The following is a 10,743-nucleotide window of genomic DNA, read 5'->3' on the forward strand; positions in this document are numbered from 1 at the left end:
AGCTCAGGTCACCTTCTTCCTTCCTGTTCAAAATGGGCTCATTTAGAGTTTGCTTGGTTTGGCCAACCTTTAAATTTGGCATTATAGCTGAACACTGATGTGTTTTTGCAATGTTTTCCATTCACAGTATGAACATTTTAAAATGTTCCTAAGAATTGGTCCAGTATAGGTTGGCCCAGTTTGTGGAATTAAAAAAAACACAACTCTGCGGTCTTAGGAAAGTGCAAAAAGCTGTGAGATTTAAAAGATACGAGTGTGTGGAGTGAGCGATGCTGCTGCCAGGAGCAAGGCACAAAACCTGAAATTGTTTTAAGTGTGTTTTTTTTAGTAACCAATTCAAGGAGCATAAAAAAATAGGTATTTACCCTCAGCAAAGCCTTTCATGGGATAAAAAAGGTCTCAAATGATTTGGCATAACATTTCCTGCATTATACTCATCATCACTCTGCTTTTACTGAGCATTTGTTTTTAATTTGTAGGGGATACCTGCAAAATTCTATACTCTGCAAGTCGTCACTGAAACATAGAGGAAGGAGATCATAAATTTACAGTAACATACCTGAAGATCCTCTAACAGCTGCTGCTGCTGGCTCAAAATGCTGTTTACACTAGGACTTCTCCTCCTCCTCACCCCATTTCCTTCCTTTCAAACCACAAGCAATGACAAAAGAGACTCCACGGCAAACAGCCTAACCAAACCTAACGCTGTTTCCAGCCTTTCAAAACCCAAAACCACTTTTGCTCACGCCCAGCAGACCGTTCGCCCAACCCTGAAGCCTTCCAACCAGTCAGTTTTACCCACTACAGCACCCAACCAAAAGCATCCTACTCTCAACGCTACAGGGACCTCCAAAAAGAAGTCCAGCCCAGTGGCAAATCAAACTAGTCCATCAGCAGCAAGAGACAAAGACAAGCACACCATCTCAGTCAACACGACTGCACCTCCTCCGGTCAGCGAAGTGAGGGTGAGCAAAGATAAGGTCGCTCCAACCGGAGCTCCAGATGTTCAGTCAACAACCACAAAATCTGCTCCAGCCATCGGTGCTAAAACCATCAAAGACAAACTCCAACCTCTGGTTAATCAAACTGTTTCAATTAAATCTGCTTCAACCAGTGAAACAAAAGCTGCCAAAGACAAACCTGCCTCCACTGGAGCTCAAAATGTTCAGTCAACATCCACAGACTCAGCTCCTGCCAGTGTCACTAAAACCACCAAAAACAAGCCTGCAGCCTCTGTCAATCAGACCGTTGTAGCTAAGTCTCCCTCCAGCAGTGATGGGAAAAGCCCTAAAGACAAGCCAGCCCTGACTGCAGTTCAGTCGGCAGCAGCAAAGGCTGCTACAGCTGCTGGTTCTGCAGCCGAGAAAGATAAGGTTACAACCTCGGCCAACCGGACCGTTGCCATTAAGGCTCCCGACACCACCAAAGAAAAGCCTGCCCTTTCCCAACCGATTAAGGTGGTGATCAGCAACGGCTGTGACTCGAGCGACGCCAAGGAGCAGGAGCTGAAGCTGACACCCGGTGCTCCTCTGGTGATGACGCATAAGATCAGCTTGGTGCCCGGTGGCTGCAGTGGGGGATGTGAGGCCGAGATGGCTGCACTGAAGGGACGATTGGCCCGATTGGAAAGAGAGATGTCCCTCCTAAAAGAGAAATGTACGGTTCTGTCATACTCAGCAGATTATATTATGTTTAAATATGGAAAACATATTCATTTTTTGTTTTGTTTTTGTGCTGCACAGGTCCATGCTCTGCAAATTGTCCAGATGACTGCAGTGGCAATGGACAATGTGAAAAGGGAAACTGTGTCTGTCATCAGGGATTCACAGGTCCAGACTGCAGTAAGTGTGCCCAAGGAGCTGCACCATAGTTTGGATGTAGTAGCATTAGAGATTCTGTTTTTTAAAGTCTTTTCTTTGCCCTTTAACTACTATCTCATTCGTACTTTGACCTCAATGTCTGCTCTGCAATTTCAGAAGTTGCCAAAGGGAAGACCAAACCGACTGTGGAGACAGTGACCCTGCAGCTGAACAAAGACAAGGACAACATGCAGGAGAAAACCACCAGAGTAGAGCTCACTCTCAGGAAGGGGATTAAAATGACCAAGCCCAAAGTAGCTATTAACTCTAAACCAGGTGTTAAAACACAAACGAAGCTGGAATCTTCTGTTAACAAAAGAACCACAAAAAGTTCCTCAAGTGCCACAAAAAGCAGCCGCCCAGCTGTTCAAGTTCTGCTGAAACATGAAGGCGGAAAGCAGGAAGAGGCCCACAAAGGCATAACAGTCCTGGCCTCGAAAAGGACCCTCCAGAAAACTGACCTCCTTGTTAAGGAAGGAGCTGCCAGTAAAACAAATCCTAAATCTGATCACCTGAAAGACGAACCTCATACTAATGAAACTCAGAGTAACGTGCGGAAATCTAATGACATGGCAAAAATTGTGACGGTTCTGTCCAAAGGCGTGGGAACAAATAAAACCAGAACAGGGAAGGAGACCCTGGAACAGTCCACACTGGCTGAGAAGAACGTTACTCTGTCATCCGAACATAAACGCACTAAGGTGGAAAAGGAGGAAGTTAAAGTTGTGCAGCCTGTTGACAACAGGAGCACTGAACCTGGAAAGAATGGAAGAGGGAAAGCTGCACAGGAGAGTCGGCACGAACTGAACGCAACCATTGCAGTAACGTCAGACGAGGCTCGATTACTGCAGAACAAAACAACCACCCATGGTTCTGGGATGAGCAGGGGCACGGGAGGCTCTGGACTGGGTTCTGTGAAGGTTGGGAACATATCCTCTTATAGCTTCACTGTCACATGGTCGGCACCTCAAGGGATGTTTAAGAACTTCACTGTGATCAGAAGAGAGCCACAAACAGAGAGTGATGAAGACGATCGTGAGGAGTTTGAAGAAGATGCTTCCAAAGTAGACAGGACCTCTGTGGCTAAGAACCCGGCTGAGGTCCAGGTACAGGCTGAGACCACCAACACAACCATGTCCTCTGGTAAAACTGTTGGATCCAGGGATAAAACTGAAACTAAGAGGATCTCGATTGTGGTCCCTGGCAGTGTACGTTCTGTGGAGTTTAGTAACCTTCGAGCGAGCACTCGCTACGTCCTGCATATTTATGGTACTGGTGCTGAGAGAAGATCAAGGATTCACAGAGTCACTGCAGTCACAGGTAATTAAAGGCACGTATATATAACTCTACTGCTACGAACACAACCAGGACTGGAAGTGAGTTATATATTCTTCCTCTCATCAGGTCCTGAGCCAGCCACAGACATGGTTTTCAGCAATGTAACCGAGTCTTCTGTCACTGTGTCCTGGTCCAAGCCAAAGACCATATTCACAGGCTTTAGGGTCACATCCACTAACATTGTCACAGGTTTGTCAGAGGCTGCCTGTACGCTACAGGTCATAATCCCCTTGCTTACTATCAGACAGCCTGGATATTTTGTTGAGGTCGTTAACTGTTTTGGTGTGATATCATCTGTCTAGGGGAGAGCCGCTCTGTGACCCTGAACTCTCAGCAGTCTTCTGTGGTTCTGTCCAAACTGTCTGCTGGGTCCTCCTACATGGTCTCTGTCGCTTCTACACAAGGCAGATCCCAGAGTGATGCCCTCAAGTCCATCATCACCACAGGTACACCTTCAAACACGCTTGTTGTGGTGGTTTTGGCTGTCTTGTGAAAACAGTTTTAAACACACTGTGGATTGTCTCCGGACTGCAGTGCCTGCCCCTCCAACACACCTTCAAGTTGTCAATGTGACAGACACCAGAGCTGTGCTGCAATGGACACCCAGTCTGGGGAAGGTGGACCGCTTCGTCCTGAGCTATGAGTCCTCTAAGAGTGAGTGTGGTGATGTTAATGAGGAACGACGAGGCGCTGGTAAGCTTCGTGTTATTAACTCTGCTTCTTGCTGCAGCTCCTAACGTGACAGTGACAGTGATGCTGTCTGGAAACTCTGTGGAGCACCAGCTGAGAGGCCTACAGAGAGGCACCCTGTACACGGTCAAAGTCCTGAGCCAGAAGGACAGCCTCCAGAGTATGGTCCTATCAACCACATTTACTACTGCTAATGGTGAGTAGAGGTGGGAAAATAAAGAGTAGACTTATGTGCTGAAATGCATAAACTACATGGGCTTGCTTTTTCGTGTCCCTCAGTGGTTAAAGCCAGTGACGTGGGTCCTCGCTCTGCGGTGATAACGTGGAGACGATCCACTACTGTTTATCACAGCTACAGAGTGCTCTATCAGGTGGCACAGGAGACAAAGGTGGGTGATATGACCTCATCATTGGCACGTTTAATAGAAAAGAGAGCAGTGACATCTACAGGAACGTTCAGCTTCTCATGTCTCTAAACACACATTAGGAAGTGGTCCTGGACCCAACCATCACAGAGTACAAGCTGACAGGGCTCTTACCCATGTCACGTTATATTGTTGTGGTACAAGGCGAGAGAGACGGGCGCTACACACCTGTTGTCACCACAGAATTCATCACAGGTAATAAATACAAAAAAACTCCTGCCAATGGATTTGACCCATAACTACATGAATCGTAAGGCCAGCAAATGTATTTTTCAGGTAAACTACGATTCCCATTCCCTGCTGAGTGCTCTCAGGAGCTGCTGAATGGCGCTCTGCTGTCAGGGGAGGTGGACATCTACCCATATGGAAAAGACGGACAAGCGGTCAGAGTCTACTGTGACATGGAGACTGATGGAGGGGGCTGGACGGTGAGGAAAACTGCTGTTGCTTTTATTCATTTTTGCTCTAAAGAAATGAAAGAATGGATTTAGATAGCATCCAAACATCTGGCGTGTGTTGTTTTTAGGTGTTCCAGAGGAGAACGAATGGAAAGATAGATTTCTATAGGACCTGGAGTGAATACGGTGCTGGATTTGGAAATCTGAGTGAAGAGTTTTGGCTCGGTACAGTTGGAACAAACATTTATTATTAACTCATCAGCAGCAAGATATTATCGAGTGAATCATCTGTGTGTGTCTTTACCCTAACCGACGATGGTATTAACCCAACAGGAAATGAGCTTCTTCACAACCTCACCAGTGTCGGGTCTGTGAGTCTAAGGGTGGATATGCGATCTGGAAATGACATGGCTTACGCTCACTATGCCAACTTCTCCATCGGCTCCGAGGACAGGCATTACACTCTCACAGTGTCCGGCTTCACGGGAACAGCAGGTGGAAACTGCATAAAACTGTAATATCTTAATGAACATGTGCAGCATGTAGGATATTTGACATTTCAGCTCAGATTTTTAGTCATCAGCTGAATTTCCCCCATGGGGGATGAATAAAGTATCTATCTATCTATCATAGAGTAAATGCCTGTGTCACTGTTTTGCTCGGTCAGGTGACTCTATGAGGTACCACAATGGGCGTCCATTCTCAACCCGGGACAAAGATCCTGATGCTCTGGGGATCCACTGTGCCAGGGCCTACATGGGAGGTTGGTGGTACAAGAACTGCTACAAGGCCAACCTCAACGGTCTGTATGGCATCAACAGTAATAACCAGGTATGATTCATCTCTAATTCATCTCTAATGAGTTCGAACAGTTTTATCTTTTGCCATACAGCACACTGAACACACACCACCACTTCTGTGTTTGTTGGTATATAGGGAATAGTGTGGATAGACTGGAAGGGTAAAGACTCCTCCATTCCCTTCACTGAAATGAAGTTCAGACCATCCAGGTTCTCCCCAGCAACTCGTGGCTAAACACACATTGGTCTCCGTGGGCCCTCCAACCTGAAAACCTTACATCGAACATAGTGAAGGAGCTCCAGAGGCCCATAGGACAATGGCTCTCAGTTACTTCCTGTCACTGTTCAGTTGAAAGTGCATGCACAGTGATTTTGAAAGCTGTAACAGCAGCTGTCAGTGCATTTGATTTCTTTTTTTTCTGGGCTGTTTTTTGAAGAAATATACCAAACGAGAAACGGAGAAATGTTTTTATTATAATTACTGTCCATTTCAGCAAAGTTTTGTTTTGACTCCCTCTTGGTCACCTCAACAGTATGCCACCCCACTACTGCTGTAATTACATTTGCACTGTCTCACTCCATTGGAATAAATGTGGCTAATGTGGGTTTGATGTGTCATGTGTTCATTTTCTGCACCGTGAGATAGATGAATGTCACAGTAACTTCCTGCCTGCGTCAAAGGTGATTAGTTATCGTGCCCTTCAGGACGTCTCAGTCATGTTTATCAGGTTGTCCCTTGTTATATATGGTGCTTTCCACTCATCAGCAGATATGCTGACCCAAAAATATTTAGACGCCCTTGAGTTTAGTGAAAACACCAACAGCATCAAGTCAACATGCTACGGGATTCATCGAGGTGACTATAAAGAGGACAGGCAGTGAGATGAGCAGCTTTTTGAAGCAGGACACCAGCAAGAAGAGTCAAAATGGTACTGGAAATATCAGCAGCCAGTGTGGGAGCTGTATTCATAGCTGTACTGCTGCTGTGGGTCCTGAGTTGCATTTCTGATCAGAACCACAAACATGTACAGGGAGATCACAAGGCCAAGAAGACGGCAGGTAAATATGTCTTTGTAACTGAAAATATAACGTATACTCCGACAACTACAACACAGATCACTGAAGGTGATTATTGATTTAATATAATTTATCCTAATAACAGCATCACCCTCTCTGTCTCACCTCTGTCCTCTCTAACTCAATCTAGGAGTTCAGTCTGGACCTCTGCACTATCTCTATCAGTTCCTCCCCTGTTCCTCATCTCCTTCCCTCCCAGGTCCTCCTGGTCTCTTCCTCATAGGCAATATGATGGAGCTGATGCATGATCATCTGCCAATTCATCTGACCAGTCTGGCCCAGCGCTATGGAAACATTTACAAACTTAAATGTGGAAACACAAGTAACCCATTTCGTACTCACTGATTTTTACTGTATCGTAAAGAAAAAGGCAAATCAACACACTGGGGTCTCATTGATCACCACACTAAAGCCCTGACGTGTCTGTTTTTCAGCTATGGTTGTTCTTAATAGTACTGACTTCATAAGAGAAGCACTGGTAAAGAAGTGGTCCGACTTTGCTGGGAGGCCACTTTCATACACAGGTACAAAGCTCCACTTTCCTTTTCTATTACAGTATGAAAAGCAGCTGCAATTAATAAACACAAGCAAACAATCAAAGTAACTTCTACTCACTTGTATCAGGCGATATTGTGTCTAGAGGAGGGTTGTCCATCTCTTTGGGGGACTATACTGAGGAGTGGAAGGCACATCGGCGTCTAGTACATGGTGCTTTGAAACGTTGCTGCCAGAAGTCTCTGCACGACGTGATTGAGAGACAGGCGCTGCATCTGCGAAAGGTACAGAACATAAGTGGAAGAAGAAGCTGCAGTGGCTAATAATGTGATAGCACATATCCAGCTAGCAAAGCAAAGGTTGGGGTGATCACATGAGAAGATTGGTTTGTTCACTGTTCAGGTCCTGATGGGCTATAAAGGCAGCGCTGTAGACCTCTCAGAGGATTTCACGGTAGCAGCCAGTAATGTCATCACCACTTTGGCTTTTGGTAAAGAAGTGAGTATCTTTCCTTTCACAGATCAGTTTGAGTAAATAAAAGGAGCAGTGGAGTTGGAAAACAGAATCTGCTTTCATCAGCCAACAGTTCGGAATGTGGCTCTGCTTAGTTGCCTGTTTGTGATCAGGACTGGGCAAAGCCGCTGTTTACATTGACCCACTTTGGAGCTCACATTGCACACGCACATTTAAAATGTCCAACTCTAGTACAGCATGATGTTCTGAAAGATACAGTTCTCTGTGTTCTAGTATGACAAGTGTTCTCCAGAGCTGCAGCAGTTGCATAGCTGTCTGAATGAGATTGTTGCTCTCTGGGGCTCATCCTGGATTTCTGCTCTGGACTCCTTCCCACTGCTCAGGGTCAGTACATATTAATCAACTGGACTGTGGATCAGAGATAAACTACCAGAAATCTATTGAATGTGATTTCACACATTATCTCGTGTTTTCTCAAAGAACTTACCCAATCCTGTGTTTTCCCGGCTCCTGAAAGAGGTAGCCAGGAGAGATAAAATTATAACACAACATCTCAACAAATACCAGGTTAGTCAAGAATAAATATATAAATTCTGTCAAAATAAAATATCCATCTGTCTGTTTTTAACAAATTTCATTTCCATGTTAATTTGCATTTAGTATATATATAGAAAGTAGTTAGTATAATGTATTACTTTATGTTCTGTGCAGTCACAAGACAGAGAAAATGAGGACACCATCACAGGATCCCTTCTCCAGGGCCTTGGCAAACTGCACAGCACAGAACATGAAGTGGTAAGTGCAGATACTATGACAGGGAACCTCAGGGGAGACCAGTGAACCAACTGGAATGTGGGTTTTACAAATGACGTCTGCTTTATTGTCAGTTCTGCCACATGCAGAGCATATACAGAGTCGACATGTTGTTACTCCCAGACCCTTGGTGCATACAGATAAACACTAAATTATAAATAAGCCTGTTCCAGCTTGGCTCAAACAAGGATGGGAGTCCACACACATGAACTTATCATTTTCAAAAGGCCTTTATTCTAACTTAAGACAAAATAAGGTGCCATCCATGCAAAACCTGAAAGTAAATATGCACGCCAAGAGGCTACAACCAAAACACTTCCACATAACAAACACAGTGCGCGGCCAGCTTCCTGAAAGGAGTGCCGGACCGAAGCCAGAGCCAGAACCAGAGCCAGAACCAGAGCCAGAGCACTAGCCAGCTCTAAAGCTCAAGTCTTCCCCAGAACACCACCCTCTAAGAGCGCTACGTCTGTTTGAGGCTCATACGTGCGCTCCTCTGTGAGCTCTCCTGTGACTGAGGCTCTGTCCGCCCTCGTCTCATCTCAGCTCCCACTTTGACAACTGTGGATCAGGGCTGTTAAGGCCTTAGCCCCCCCCCCGTCTCCCAGGTGAAACTCTAACCCTCAGGCTATAGTATCTTAAACAGCTCGTGGCACACTAAATAATATGTCCTCATGCATTTGTCTCCAGCTCCTCACAGATACTCACGTTCACATGGCTACTGTGGATCTTCTCATCGGGGGATCAGAGACCACTGCAGCTTGGCTGAGTTGGACCGTGGCCTTCCTTCTGCACAGACCAGAGGCACATCTTTACAAAAATACCTTACAAAGACACAACAGACACACAGCCTGATGTTCATCTCACTATCTGCCCTCTCCCTCTCTCTCTCTGTGTTATTTTAACCTTCAGGTACAGACCAGGGTGTATGAGGAGTTGTGCACAGTACTAGAGGGACGATACCCCAAATACAGTGACAAGCACAGACTTCCTGTCCTGTGCTCTTTGATCAATGAGGTGCTCAGACTCAGGCCAGTTGCCCCACTAGCGGTGCCACACAGAGCCATCAGAGACAGCAGGTCAGCCGAGCTACTAAAGAAATGAATAAATAATTGACTGAGCACAGAAAAGAAATCTGTTTCTTTTCCAAACTGAAAATGTGTATTTGGCTACAGATCTATAACAAAATACTCTGTCAAGTCTATATTTACCATGTATGTTATAAATAATGGACTTAACTGGTTGGGACAGGTTTCTGCTTAAATGTTCCAGGATGCATTTACACAGAAATTACTTCTATTGATGTTCAGCAATTTAATGTTGTTCTGCTTTGGCTGTTTTTCACAGCATATTACAGGTTATTGCACTACAGCAAATGTACAATTCACGTACATGTTTAGTATTGCAGGTTATTTTATTCCTAAGAACACGGTCGTCATTCCTAATCTTTTTGGAGCTCACCATGACCCTGAGGTCTGGACTGATCCGTACAGCTTCAAACCAGGTAATGCTCTAACTCCTGCATAGTGAAATACATTCCCCTCACTTGGCCTAGCAGAGCTCAGATTAAGCAGGTACGCTATCACTCTTTCAGAGCGCTTTCTGGAAGGAGGTGGAGGCTCAACCCGTGCCCTGGTACCATTTGGAGGGGGGGCTCGGCTCTGCCTGGGAGAGTCCATTGCTAAGATGGAGGTCTTTCTGTTCACCGCCTACTTGCTGAGAGATTTTCAGTTCCTTCCTCCTGAGAGAGACGCCCCTCTGCCCGACCTGAGAGGAGTAGCTAGTATTGTGCTCAAGGTCAAGTCCTACACAGTCAGAGCACGTCCGAGACCCGTAACTCATCCCTGAGCCACAGAGGCTGTACGGAGTACTTGCTGGATAAACAAATGAATGTTTTCTAAAAAACATTTATATGTAAAAATGATGACAGAACATTAAAATGTGTTTATTATCCAAACTTTCTTCTATTTGCTTGTATTGTGATTAAAGAGGTCAGCCAGTGGGTCCAGTGTGGCTTATTGAAAACTGGAAGTGGTCAAATGTAAAATTATGACACTCAGGAACAAACACTCTTGCTACCAAAAGTGAAATAACTTCCCTTTTGTGGAAAATAGGAAGGTGACATGCAGCATCCACTGGGTCAGGCCCATCACTGGGTTAGGGCACCGCTTGTCGTCTTATCTGCATTTTCAATATTAGTTCTCCTTAGAGCTGCCCAATAAAAGGAATTATTCTAACTTATATTACACACAAGGGACAAACAGAAAAAAATATCACTGTATATAAAAAAATAAATGTAATGCAAACACATGATGTATTAATTTATAGATTGGTACAGTTTTTTTTTTCTTTCCATAATTGTAAAACTATAACG

At 45.0% G+C, this 10,743-nt stretch overlaps 1 protein-coding gene, 1 long non-coding RNA gene and 1 pseudogene across 2 annotated transcripts; 2 read left to right on the forward strand and 1 right to left on the reverse strand.

The window, feature by feature from the left end:
- Positions 1 to 885: 885 nt before the first annotated feature.
- On the forward strand, positions 886 to 5,774 carry LOC113122675 (tenascin-like; annotated as a pseudogene).
- On the reverse strand, positions 1,529 to 9,126 carry LOC117152734 (uncharacterized). Its single transcript, XR_004463255.1, has 4 exons — positions 9,078 to 9,126; positions 8,044 to 8,066; positions 7,203 to 7,357; positions 1,529 to 1,643 (listed from the first exon to the last, which is right to left on the reverse strand). It is a non-coding gene; the product is annotated as an uncharacterized LOC117152734 (long non-coding RNA).
- cyp21a2 (cytochrome P450, family 21, subfamily A, polypeptide 2) lies at positions 6,336 to 10,392 on the forward strand. Its single transcript, XM_026293864.1, has 12 exons — positions 6,336 to 6,569; positions 6,718 to 6,909; positions 7,022 to 7,111; positions 7,212 to 7,366; positions 7,485 to 7,580; positions 7,830 to 7,940; positions 8,037 to 8,123; positions 8,268 to 8,351; positions 9,060 to 9,173; positions 9,282 to 9,448; positions 9,770 to 9,873; positions 9,964 to 10,392. The coding sequence occupies exons 1-12, from the start codon at positions 6,437 to 6,439 to the stop codon at positions 10,215 to 10,217; spliced, it is 1,587 nt and encodes a 528-aa protein (XP_026149649.1). The 5' UTR covers positions 6,336 to 6,436; the 3' UTR covers positions 10,218 to 10,392.
- Positions 10,393 to 10,743: the final 351 nt, after the last annotated feature.

The sequence above is a fragment of the Mastacembelus armatus genome, chromosome 16 (genome assembly GCF_900324485.2).
Source record: "Mastacembelus armatus chromosome 16, fMasArm1.2, whole genome shotgun sequence".
NCBI classification, from domain to species: domain Eukaryota; kingdom Metazoa; phylum Chordata; class Actinopteri; order Synbranchiformes; family Mastacembelidae; genus Mastacembelus; species Mastacembelus armatus.